We start from the raw sequence: 12,963 nt of genomic DNA, 5'->3' as shown, positions 1-12,963 counted from the left end.
CAGACGCAACGTCGCATTGCCCCGACCGTTAGTCGCTCTTCGGGTCGATCATCTGTACTGAATCAGGCTAAAGACCTGACGTCGGGCGCCGAATATAAGTCTGGAGGGGCTGCATGTGTGCAGGCTAATTCCATTTCAAGTTTCTCCGCGCAGAAGTTTGACGAGAATTTGGCGAAAGCGAGATTGGGAAGATGGTAAAGACGATGTAGTTAGCGACGGGCGCGATTCCGAGCGCGATCGCGGGTGGCGGCGCAATCGTGGTAGCCTTGGACCCTAATCACTCATGACTAATTTGACAATTGCATGTGGCACCGAGGCGCTTTCCGGCGATGCCACCAACCAGCTTCTGGAATTCCCACCTTGTGAAGTTTCACGCAGCGCCGAATCGGCTTCTTTCCATGACACTACGCTTTCGAACTGGTGATGGCACCATTGCGCTCATCTTGGCCCCCAATCCTCCGTATTCATGCCGGAGGTTGTCCTACGCACTCAAACTCTACTCCAGCCACCGAGCTACAAAAGCTGTGCTAATTACGATACTTCAATCCATTATGAGCCTTCCAAGCGAGTGTAAGACGTCGCTAAACCAAGTCACAGAAAATTGTTAGTCACACTCGCCTGCCATTGCTGCATCGAGGAGCTGCATGCGCTCTCTTGGCCAGCACTCAGACGCCGAATTGATCGATCTTCACATCACGAACATCGCACAAGCATTGGCACGCGCAACGTCCCCTCACCGCAAACGAGGCCTCCAGCACATGCAACATGAGGAGTTCTTCAGTGGCAGACAGCTGTGGAAGCTCATACTACCTCGGCTGGCTAATGTTCCAATGAACAGACACCGAATCCCGTACGAAGATGGACGCTCGCGTTATGATGCACTTGCGACCATTTGCGCAAACGAGTGGAAGGGACTGGTAGACCCTGCGGATATTATATCTTATCTCACGATAGGTGCATGCTTCATATACAGAGGAAGAGTTGGAACAAGTAGGATCCAGAATTTCCGCCATGCACATTCGGCACCCGTAGGACGAGATAGGATGTCACATAGCAGCACCATTGTATATCCCTCACGTCCACACCCAGAATAAACACCGAGCTAGGGAGACTATCAGGCATGCACCGTGTCTTGCCAAGTGGAAAGCTGTATGGTGTGAAGAACCTAGGCAGTCAATGATTCCCCCAACATCAGGGCGTTGCTTCACAGCGGAGTGTTTGTATACTCGATCGCGGTTATCTTATCATGCACATGTATCCGACTGTACTCCCGACGTCGTTCGCCCGGCTTGACCAGAGCTGAGGATGCGCGATCTGCTATTCCAGTCGTAGTGGCGTCCGGCAACGATGATGTGCCGCTGACGGTAAGGAGGTCACGAGGGAGCTTTACTTCCTAGTAAGCATGTACACGGCGTACACGGCGTACATGGCGTATAATCTTATATCATCATCAGCTTCTACTTGCAGTATCGCATGCGACAATCTCACAGTCAGTGGAAGAAAGTACACCTGGCAAGACTGCTCTCCGCTTTCGGAGTGCGCAAGTAGCGGAAATTGGAGGACCCAACTCGGCATCGGAGATTGTAACCTTGGAAGGCGCACTGCTGCAGGCAGAAGACGCTGTACTACTACCACACCCAGATGGCGACATACTGCCCTATAGCGAGAGGTGAAGGATGGCGTTGCAGGGGGGGTAGCGACAGTTGTCTGCCCCACCAGCCCTCTCGCGTTTCGTTGCTGCAAGCGTCAGGGCGCGACTAGGGCAACCAGCTCTCCACGATTCGCCAGCGTGTTAGCCTCAGTTAGCCAGGCCCCAAAGGCGGTCCGCCAGAACAGCTCAGCCTCCACAATGTCGCATGGCGCTATCCAGGGTGGACAGATGTGACAGCGTGTCGCGAAACAAGTCAAGGTCGCACCGGAGACCACGGCGTGTTGCATCTTGCATGGCCGACATGGCGGTCAGTAGGGAGTAGATAGAGATTTTGCAGGATTATCGGATACGAAAGGGCGAGGCGACTGCGTGCGCCGTGTGTTGCTGTTAATAGCATCGGAGCATGGGAGCGGACTAGGACGTAGCGGCAGATCGGGTATAGGCCAGGCTTGAACGGGGAACGTGACCCTGGCCGAGCGTGTCTGGCTGCAGCAATAGCGCCTGCTAGACACCTCTACATTCCAAGCTGCCTTAGTAGTAATCGCAATGCTCCCATGTTGCTGAGGTCCCAGCTGAAGACGACCCAAGCGACCACAGACACCCTCATGGAGCCGCATCCGACGCCCACTTGACGCTTTTCGCACCCGCTATTACCACATCTGCCCACGCAAGGAAGGCGCGATCAGGCTTACCATGGTGGGGAGGTCTTCACACCATCACAACCCGGGAGCGCAACTCGACAGCACGGCGCCCTCAACGGAAGGAAGGGGGAAGGGCGTCGCTTTCGCCAGCGATGAGGGCAGCGCTCACAGAAAACGGGCGGCCTACGACGAGCGCGCGCGCACCACGTCCGTCAGCTCTGAAGACTCCGAGGGCTACGAGCACGTGAATACGCTGCTCTCTGCGTCGTCGATTGCTAACACCGACACTATCTCCTCGTCAGGCCACTCGACGGCTATGACATCCGCCACTACCTACGACGATCGGCCGAATGACGATACGCCCATTGCCACTCCGTCCTATGCGGCCCCCAGCCTTACCCTCCTCGAACTCGTCTCCAACACTGCGTCCTCGTCCGCGCTCCCTGATAGCTTTGATGTCAACGTGTCACGAAAAGGTGGATATGTAGCGGTATACTCGGCGTCGAATCTGTTCTTGGTCAAGACCGTGCAGCTGCCGCGACTATGGGCAAGGACACTGCAGGTCAAGCGCAAGCCCGTCGCAATCGACATAACTGAAGATGGCTTTCTATTGGCCGTGCTATCGAGACCTTCGCAGGTCGATCTATACGAAATCCACGGCGAGGGCGATAACCAGATCAAGAAGAGGCGGACCATCATGCTGGTGCACGAGGCTAGCTCTATCGTCATATCACCCGACGCGCGCATCTTAATTACGGGCAACAAATTTGGCATCGAAGTTATTGCCATTGGGCCAGAAGTACCTGAGACGACACGGCGTACGCTTTCTGGGCCCGCCGGTGATGCATTGGAGTTCTCGGACGATGGTCGCACACTGCTCATAACGGGGTATGCGAGGAAGTCGGATGGCTCGGCGTTGTTCGTCCTGCCAGGTCTCTACGATGGTCCGCTTACAGAAGAGGGTGAACCAATCCCACAACCGCCGGAAGCTGCATGGACTGGCTCGGTGCTGTTTCCTGAGACGGCAAGGATAGCACGCCAAGCTACCCTGCTTCCAGATGCCGACACCGGGACGTTCAACGAACTCTTCGCGTTCAATGCCGAGGAGGACTCATGGGGCATCTATGACATTGCATGCCAACGCTTCACACAGAGGAAGATGTTCCTACCGGATCACGCGAGGTGGACGCGCTCGGAATTTGTCGACGATGCCATGCCTGCCGTCTCTCCCAATGCTGACCTTGCAGCTGTGGCCCTGCGGATGCGTGGTACCACCAATATCTGGATCTACGAAGTACCAGGTTGGGAGTACAAGCCGAGCGAAAAAGCCAAGGTGGATGCCCCGATTCAGCCTTGCTTTTGCATCCCTATTCCGAACGACAATGCAGGTACTTTGCAGGAAATATGCGTGCTCAGATGGGTTAGGCTGAACGCCAACGTGCAGCGACTTGTAGCGGTTGGCAACTCGAGCATACTACCCGATGAGAACGATGTGCCTGGGGCGCCACTGGGGTCCAAGGGCGTTCTGATCGTCCTGGATTTCGACAAGACAAAGCCCCTGGGAAGCGCTCCACCGACGCCGCTCAAGACTGAATACGACTTAGACCCCCTTTGTCCAGGCGAGATGCTACCGGAAGGCTCGATTGACTTTGATCGCGAGGTGGAATTGGTACGAACCAGGACCATGGCACAGCGCAGAGCCCAGGATCGAAATGACAGTGTTGCACGAAGACCATCGAGAATTGGAACCACGCCTGTTCAGCGGGCGCGTACTTCTGCAAACCGGAATGCGCCAAGACCACCACTGCCTTCCGATGAGTCGGAGGAGTTGACACCGGAAGAGGCACAGGCAATGTTTGAAGCTCCGTACGATAATCAACAACCTCGATCTCAGATGTCTCTAGCTAGGGCTGCCACCGTCGCGGCGGTATCACCTGCGAACCGTCGGCATCTGCGTGCTTTGCCTTTCAGACCCCTGGAGTACCGTCGTGCAGACGGTCATCGAGAGCTACCACACGAAAGTGATGCCGACAACTGGGTGCCACCTCCGCCAGCATATACGACCACTGCAGCAGCAGCCGAGAGTGTCAGCCTGAGCCATCCGGATGCGCCCCCTGTACCTCGATTACCTCATACTCATTCATCATCTTCCATACCGCCCGTTCCTCCACTACCAAACATGTCCGCAACCATTAACCCCTCCCAAATGTCTCCGTCGCACCCTTACCATCAGCGCCAACAATCGATATCTTCCGTCGACGTATCATCACCTCCAGCTGCAGACTCAGGGCGTCGCCCATCTCTGCTGCATCCATCCACATACCCCAGCCCCCAGTCTTCGGGTTCGATACGACGGAGGCGGTCAAGTACCCGATCACCATCGGAACAAATGTCGTATGTAGCCTTGCCGCAACCCCAATCCGCATACCCGAACACCGCTTCCCACATGCCCACCCGCCGTCCCACAAATGGGCGCACTCAACGCATTCCTCACGATAATCTCGACCTCTACGCTCCACCCGTCCCCAGTATTCCAGCCTCCCGTCGCGGCTCGGCTCCAAACATAGCTGTCCAGCGCCGTCCTCTACCTATGAGCAGCCCACGCATGAGTATGCCTTATCCTGCACCGCCAGTCAACACTTCAAGTCAGCCAAGGAACACTCTGCCACCTCTGGCTGCTCCAGATCAACAGTACTCAGCCGGTCAAAGATTCCCCATCAGTGCGCCACCAAGAACAGATCAAAGTGCGCAGTACAACCATCCCTATGGGAGTTACTACGGGCCACAGCAAGGTGGCGTGCATAGGGCGTCGCAGAGTGTGGGTGATCTCCTCGGTGGGAGTGGAGGTACTGGGCGCAGTTCCAGGATGGATGGCGTCCTTGTTGGAGAGAAGAAGCCTAAGGGGAAGAAGAAGATGGGATGCGCTGTCATGTGATGAGCGGTAAAGCAACGACGGACGGCCCATTTATGTTTCTCATGATTATATTATACCCACGACGTTGTTTCTTTAGTGTCGGCGTTTTGGTCTTTGGAGAGGGAGTGGATATGCGAGCGCTCCTGCAATTGGTTGAGCGGTTGAGCGATGTCATCGTTTGCGAATTTGACGAGATCGCACATGGTGGTTGCCTATACACAAGGCACTTAGATTCACGCAAGGAGCAATCCAGGGATTATCGGAATATCATCTCTTTCTACATCTTGACTCGTTGACTTCGCAGCTTGATTAGAAAAAAGGTGATTACAAATCTGACGTGGCTTTACTCTAACTCAAGTCCTACCATGGCATCACGCTGACGAAATCAACCACTCACGACTCGATGGCTTCAAAATTCCATACTCTACTCTACTCTACTACAGGATAAGGTCCTCTCTAAGAACGAGAGTCACAATCATAATGGAACCCCGTACTTTCATCATCCCAACTCCCCAAAACCGGTGACGTACTACGATATCACGCAATCATGCTCACTGAGCGCGTGAAGCCGTAGCAGACATTTGATATGACGCTAACTCATCTCTGTCCGAATTACCCCGTGCGTCTAGGCACGAGCCTTGGCGTATAGCGTGGAGGAATGATATATCGCATCGTGACATTGAAAGACCTCTTCAAGACAACACCCGCTCAACTATTCCAAGACGTTCGAAATGGTCGGTCCGCGCAACAATAAGAAAGAGCCCGCGCAGACACCGAGTGATCAAGGTGACGTATCGCGCTTGAACGCAAGATCGCACTCCGTTATGGCGCAAGGTCACGATGACTTCAGCGGCAGTCGCCCAGGCTCCCAGCGTAACCAAAACGTTTCAGCCGATGACGTGGTAAGCTTTCGCTCCTTGGGTACCAAATGATATATAGCAACTAACGTATAGCAGTTCGCATACAGCCCCAACGTCCAACCAAATGGGGCTCAAACGTCAAGGAACAACGTGTTCTCGCCTATGGGCCAACCAAGATTTCCCAACATGAGTCCTAGCTTGGTAAATCAGGTACCAAAGGCTGTAAGTATCTGCATTATCAGTGTAAAAGATGCTTCAACTAACATGACAGCAGGAAGGCTGGGTCACACCAACACTGTCTAACAGACAGCCCACTGGTTTCGCTCAACCCATGGACGCTCGTCAATATCAACATGCTCTGTCACAGGCAGGCTACCCACCCTGGGCGACCCTATCCGACTCTCGTCCGTTCGACCCGGGCCCACCCCAACGCCCGATCGCAACCCCGTATACCCGCTATCGAGAAGACTACAAGCAAAATCTCTTGACCGATACGTCCGCGGTACCTAACTCCTGGCTACCCCAACTCGATATCGACCTCGATCAGATGCAAAACCAGTGTCCCGTACCCAGCCCATCAAGACCACTACTACAACCCTACTCGATCTCGTCGTTCAACGAACTCGAATTACCCACCGGCGCGGCTGTCGCGTCTTACCTAGAAGAAATCATATGGCGACCGTCGACTGGCGCCTACGCTGTACCACAAAACGAAACGGAGAAATCGTATTATGTCAAGAAGATCTGTTTCGGTCTCGTCAACCTCTCCAACCTATGGGACACAGTCGCAGACGTGTATCCATACGCCATCAAGTTCTCCAAAACAGGAACATGGGCTGATCCCAGAGACATCGAAGCGACCGCCCACATCATCGTCAGCAACGCTATGCGCATCCACAAAATGGGTGTCGCCGGCTTGCCGTTCCGTCGATGCGAAGAGTTTGAGTCGCTGAACGCGGAGGATATGGATTTTACTTTTCCACAGCGGATACATTATCTTGCGCGGCTGTTCTGGCATTCCAAAGTCGCGGCTGATAACGTCATGTTGGGGAGGGATATTGCCAAGTATGTTGCACTGCCGCTGACGTCCCTCCGCCATCTACCGCGGTTCGAAGAAGAGTGGTCGACTATGTCGGACCAGCAGCGTATAGTGCAGACTCAGATTCATCCGTATCCGCAGGGGCTTAGGCATCCAACTCCTCAGGAGCAGGAGCAGATCCTGAAGCATGTACGTATGTTGCCGTCGCTGTTCAACAACTATATGGCTACGGGTGGCCAGTCGGGTACGCTTAGTCCACGTCAAAAGCCACCTGGTGGATCAGCAGCGCCCGTGAAGCGTCCGGCCGAAGGGGACGTAGGTTACAAGATGGAACCACCCGCTAAGCGCTATCATGAACGTGGGCATTCTCGGGATGGAAGTAGTTTTGAGAAGTTCCAGTACGAGGACGGTCACCGGCCAGGTAGCTCCTTGGGCACCAGAACTGCCACTCAAACTCCGGGTAGCGATCGGACCAACGGATGAGAGGCCTTAGCAGAGCGCTCATTATACATCGGGCAGTAGCAGTAGGATCGTGGTAAGTATGTCCGGCGGTGGTTGCAAGGCGAACATGGTTCTGAAGGAGTGCGATTTAAAGTCTAACTTAGAGCTCGGTCGTTGCCATACTTAGAGCTATGGATGTGACCATCTTGACATCGTCACATCGAACAACATCGTTGATCGGATATTTCCCACGTGACTCTGCGTCAGTGCCCAGGTGAACCATTTGCGAAGAAGTCGGGGACGAGTGGTATCTCAAGCACGGGGACAAGAGCCTTTACACCCACCTGATCGTCTCTCCAGGCCGTTGCCTCGCTGGAACGATATACATAGCAGGTTGTAGAGCAATGTGAAGATACGTGAAGCTGTCGATAATTCGAGCTTCCGCAGTTTCCCCATTCCAATATAGTCCTAGCTCCCTCTCCATATGCAGCGATGTGGTGCTCGTCATTGCCGCGGTCGTGCTCAGTGTACCTTTTCCTTACATCACACTGGTCAGAGCGCCAACCCGACCTGTACTAGTCAGCGGGCAGTCGCAAATAAGACAACGCAACTACCTCTATATACACACTTTCCGATTAATTCCGTTGTTCCCACATCGTGAGCAAGTCCGATTTTGATATCAGCGACCCAATTCACCACCGCTGTCGAAATGCTTCCTTCAACCGCTTCTTCCTCCGTGAAAACATCCTCGCAGACAGATGTTGCCCCATTCAGTCAATCTTCAAGTACATATCACCCCTACGATCAAGGCGATGCGTGGATGATGCTTCCAGACCACCATGCCCATGAGTGGGAAGCGTCGCAGGTCGCTCTAGTCCAGCAGCATCAGAGGCCTCAGTATTTCCCAGGTTCATCAGAAGGCATTATCTGCCCGCCTCCGATGTGGCTTGATCAGACTGGCACTATCGCGACAACGCACGGACCGTTTCGTCGTCAACCATACCCAGCTCATTGGGGCAGCGAGACCTGGCCGTACGACGACAACGACCAAGTGTCTTCTTTCAAGAATTCCCATGATACTGCTCCTCTTACAGGGCTTCCACGATCCTTTCACGCTTCGCCCGAAGGTGCAGTCTTGATGGCCTCAACACTCCGCCAATCGCAGCTCGAAGACGCAGTCTCTGCTGGTCACTGCGACAACAACAATCGCCGTTGGAAAGAGTATGTTCCGCGAAGTAGGGCGAGTCGACAGTCCGAAGAGGCGCCCGTGGTCCACAGTCCAGTTCAGTCCAGAAAAGCAGAGACGAAGACCAAGAGTAGGATTGTGGAAATCGAAGAGGAAGAGGAAGAGAAACCTCCCGCTGCGGTGAACGGAACTAAGCGCCGTGATTCGCTTCACAAGACAAAGATGAAGACCGACGTAAATGCGAAGAAGACCAAGCGACAAGCACTGCCACTGAACTCGTTCGGCCTGTACTTCACCGAAGTCACCGAAGCCCGCAAGAAAGCTCGGGGACTGGACTGGCCACCTCGTGAGGACGAGACTCTCCCAAACACCAAGGAAGAGCGGATAGCAGTTGTTCGTAAGCTCTTCACAGCTATCCAAGACACCAGCGACATCCAGGACAAGATGTCGAGCCCCATGCTCAAGAAGCGCTGGCTGGCAGAGAGTGCAGGAGAATCGAGCAAAGACGGGGTTGGAAACGCTGGGGAGACAAAACGCACACAGAAGATCGCTACCAATACAGTGTACAAACCTTGGGTGAAAGAGCGTCTCTGCTGGGATATCTTGGTCAGTTTCGCTATAGCATATGCAATTACCGGCGCTAACATGAACAAGGAAACAACTGAACGCATCTATCGAGAAGGCGCAGGGTTCGTTTCGATCCTGGATCCTGTCATGATCGATCGCTGCGAGAAATCACGGAAGCTCACGTTCGAGGAGCGTATCTCGAAACTTGTCGTAGTGTTGAAGTCCTACAAGAGCCGTGTCGACAAGCTGTTGCGTGGAGGATGTGTCGAGGAGTATGTGTTATGCCCGGATACTCTTCTCCAGATCAGCTCGAGCAACCGCCAACAGAACGACGAGCGTCAGAAAGACCTTACTGCTGGCCGAAAGCGCGAAGATCGGCTCGTCAAGAAGCCCGGGAAGAAAAAGCAGATTTGTAGGTCTATTATCAGGCACCATGAACTTCACTGACCATCGTAGTGGCGCCTACGCCGGCAACTAGTCGCAAGCGTACTCGCTACAGTTCCGAGGACGCGTCCGATGTAGAAGAGCCGCAGAAAAGCCGCGCCCGGAGGACCTAGACGCAGTGACCTTTGAGGCGCGGTGTTGATTCGGTTCGAGATTTCGCATTCCCTCAGGTGAGGAAAGGCGTACGGTATGCTCACTGCGGTAATATTTGCTTTGCTTCTCTCATGGTATGTGTGGTTTTCCCTTTGTAAGCTCAGTTTTCCGCTCGTCGCAACCAGGTTTGGTGCACAGCGTTCTCCCCTGGAGCGGGTGGTAAAGAGGGCTTGATACTTTTGGATTCTTTGTCCCTGCATACTTGGGCGCTTTGGCTAGGTCCTATGCCTAGTATCAGTGACGCAATACAACTTTGGGGCTGACGGCCGATGTGTCTGGCTGTACATAACGAGACTGTGCAGCGCCGGCTCGTTACGGATCATGAGCATCAATCGCAGTTGCGAATTCGCTTGCTGAGAGTCCGTTGGAAGTAAGAGTATCGTGAAGATGTGGTGCGCGTAGTGAGTAGCATCTGCGTAGTTGAGGTTCGTCGGCGTGAAGTTTGACGCGAGCTTCGGAGCGCGTGACGTCATTAAGTGGAGCCGCAAGCGCAACGCGTGATGCCTCATCACACCAGCGACGCCTCTCACAACTTCCTCGCTGTCTCGCTGCGCGTATGTCATGCTAGCAGCAGTCGCGGGTATGATGCCGCTATTGTACGACGTCTGCAAATCGACACTGAGAAGATGAAGGTCCGCAACCAGGACAGACTCATACATACATTGCCGGCCGCATCAACACCTATGACATGACGCGTCTGCTTCTGTGCGAGCGACGAATGTTTCTTGCAGACGCCCATGCCACCGAACTTACTTCATCTGCAGGTAGGCACTACCTTCATGTAACAGAGGGAAAGGGCAAGTAGCTTTGCGCCACACATTGCACCTGCTACTCCTACAGATGACCGCCACAACGTCGTCGAAACGATCGCACAGCCATGTCGCTACACTCCCACACAGATCCTATCCTATCTCACCTAAGTTTCCTCGACACTCGTCTAATCACGCATCGCCACGATTCATATCTCTCCTATCCACACGAGTGAAGAAACATGCCGAGATCGTCTGGCGATGGATACTTCGTATGTCACCTGCAGAGGATCAAGCAGTACATGGACGCGCAGCTTACTAAGGAGGGTAGATGGGGCCGCGAGACCTCAGCCATCACTCGAAGTTCCCGATGATGCTGCGACTTCACGGCAGCATCACACCTAAGCTTGTCATACCCGTTTTGCTGGTAGGCGGGTGGGCCACCGCCGTTACTTGCATCTCGAAGCTTGTATATGACCGTAAGCCAAATCTTCTTTCTCCTGTACCACAAAGCCCTACTCTAACATGACGCAGTTGGAACCGACCAAGTCTTCATCACCGTACTAGGTTTTGTCGTCAGTCTGGCCCTCAGCGTCCGCAGTTCTACCTCGATGGACCGCTACTTCCAAGGTCGACAGCTTTGGGGGCGCCTCCGACTCGCATCGCACATCTTGGCTCGTCTGATATGGATACACGCTGAAGAGAGGCATGCTGCTGATGCAGGGTTGGGGAAGCAAGATCTGCTCGGCAAGGTCAGCTGCCTGAACCTGATTGTGGCTTTCGCTGTCGCAGTGAAACATAAATTGCGGTTCGAGCCAGGAACGCATTACGAGGATCTGAAGCACCTGGTCGGTCATTTGGATACCTTTGCGCAAGCAGCGGATATGCCTGCGCCCGACCCTCCGAGCGCTTTCAGGCGGACTTGTCAGTTGCTCGGCATGCCTATGGCGACGCCCAACCCACGCAAACACGTCAAGCAATCGCGCGTGCCTCTCGGTGACCTACCCCTTGAGATTTTATCTCACCTCTCTGCGTACATGAAAGTTCTATACGACAACGGCACGTTGAGAGACTACAGCATCTATCAAACCCAGACTTTGGATTCGCTGACAATCATGGACGAGGTGTCGTGTGGCACGGAGAGAATCCTGAACACACCGCTTCCACTTGCGTACTCCATCGCCATATCCCAGGTCACATGGCTGTATATCCTGTTGCTACCGTTCCAATGCTACAACAGCTTAGGTTGGATCACCATCCCTGCATGTGTTGTCGCAGCGTACATTATCCTGGGTATCGCTTTCATCGGCCGTGAGATCGAAGACCCTTTCGGACACGACGTCAATGACCTACCACTCGATGCCTTCTGCCAGCAAATCCGCCAAGACCTCGACATTATCATGTCGCGCGTTGCACCTCTCGTCAATGACTTCATGGGTCGTGAAGAAAACATGCCGCTGTATCCCCTTTCGTATCTGAGCACGAGAGCATGGTCAAACAAATCGCCAGATGAGATACATGTCGCTTTGTCGCAGAAGGTAGGTCTCCATCATCCCATGGTTGAACGCGGCGAGAATCCAGCGCCACCTACGCAAGGAAGACTGGGTGGCGTAGATAGCTGGGTCGAGAAGGGTGGAGCAGGACCGATCGGCACGACAGGTCACTACAGAAGGAAGCACGGAAGTGTTTAGTTTTCTCAGGTCCAGACATCAGGAACACTCCCTCTTATCACTTTACCTAACAGCTAGATTCCAAACAACCATTCTATTCCGTTTCCCGTCCAACTTACCCTCTCAAAGGGCCTGTCTTCCAGAGCTGACCCATCCCCCCTAACCCCCCAATATTCTTTAACAGCGTCTGCAATTTCCAAGCTTCCCTATCTTCCCCAATACCTAAAAACCCCAGATCAGACAACAACCTATGCGTCTTCTCGCCATACGCTTCCGCCTTTTCCCTATCACCCTTCTCCAACCACAGCATAGCCAACATAGCATACTCATCGGTTAACATCGACCAGACCCCTTCTTCTCTGATCAGCTCTGCGGACTCCTCTGCGAGAGCTATAGCCTCATCAAGTTTATAGGCCTTCGCCAGCTCCATAATCTTGTCCTCGGCCTGTGCGATCATTGTGCGGCGAAGATCAGAGGCTTGGCGTTCGTCAGTGGGGAGGCTACACAGGCTGCATGTACATTTGAAACCCCAGCGCTTTATCAGAGATTGGCGTTTTTGAAATGGGATACCCAAGAGGAGGTCTAGGTGGCGTTAGCACAAGAACAGGAAGGAAGAGGGTGGAGATTACAAGAGACGGTGATCTCTTC

At 53.8% G+C, this 12,963-nt stretch overlaps 4 protein-coding genes across 4 annotated transcripts; all 4 read left to right on the top strand.

Annotated features, from left to right (window-relative positions):
• Positions 1-2,344: 2,344 nt before the first annotated feature.
• On the top strand, positions 2,345-4,008 carry J4E79_001176 (uncharacterized protein; the record flags this gene model as incomplete). The annotated part of the gene is made up of 2 exons (XM_049350086.1): positions 2,345-3,961; positions 3,991-4,008. The coding sequence occupies 2 exons, from the start codon at positions 2,345-2,347 to the stop codon at positions 4,006-4,008; spliced, it is 1,635 nt and encodes a 544-aa protein (XP_049215245.1).
• Positions 4,009-5,937: 1,929 nt separating this feature from the next.
• Positions 5,938-7,588, top strand: J4E79_001175 (uncharacterized protein; the record flags this gene model as incomplete). Its single annotated transcript, XM_049350085.1, has 3 exons — positions 5,938-6,108; positions 6,163-6,288; positions 6,341-7,588. 3 exons carry the CDS (start codon positions 5,938-5,940, stop codon positions 7,586-7,588), a joined length of 1,545 nt encoding a protein of 514 aa, XP_049215244.1.
• A 1,096-nt stretch (positions 7,589-8,684) lies between these two features.
• On the top strand, positions 8,685-9,856 carry J4E79_001174 (uncharacterized protein; the record flags this gene model as incomplete). Its single annotated transcript, XM_049350084.1, has 2 exons — positions 8,685-9,711; positions 9,756-9,856. 2 exons carry the CDS (start codon positions 8,685-8,687, stop codon positions 9,854-9,856), a joined length of 1,128 nt encoding a protein of 375 aa, XP_049215243.1.
• Positions 9,857-10,887: 1,031 nt separating this feature from the next.
• On the top strand, positions 10,888-12,336 carry J4E79_001173 (uncharacterized protein; the record flags this gene model as incomplete). The annotated part of the gene is made up of 3 exons (XM_049350083.1): positions 10,888-10,917; positions 10,977-11,124; positions 11,180-12,336. 3 exons carry the CDS (start codon positions 10,888-10,890, stop codon positions 12,334-12,336), a joined length of 1,335 nt encoding a protein of 444 aa, XP_049215242.1.
• Between the last annotated feature and the right edge of the window lie 627 nt (positions 12,337-12,963).

This window comes from Alternaria viburni (assembly GCF_023758015.1).
Source record: "Alternaria viburni strain BMP 2772 chromosome Unknown scaffold_2, whole genome shotgun sequence".
NCBI classification, from domain to species: Eukaryota; Fungi; Ascomycota; class Dothideomycetes; order Pleosporales; family Pleosporaceae; genus Alternaria; species Alternaria viburni.
Note: the sequence above shows the minus strand (reverse complement) of the source record. Positions and strands in the feature narration are given on the sequence as shown.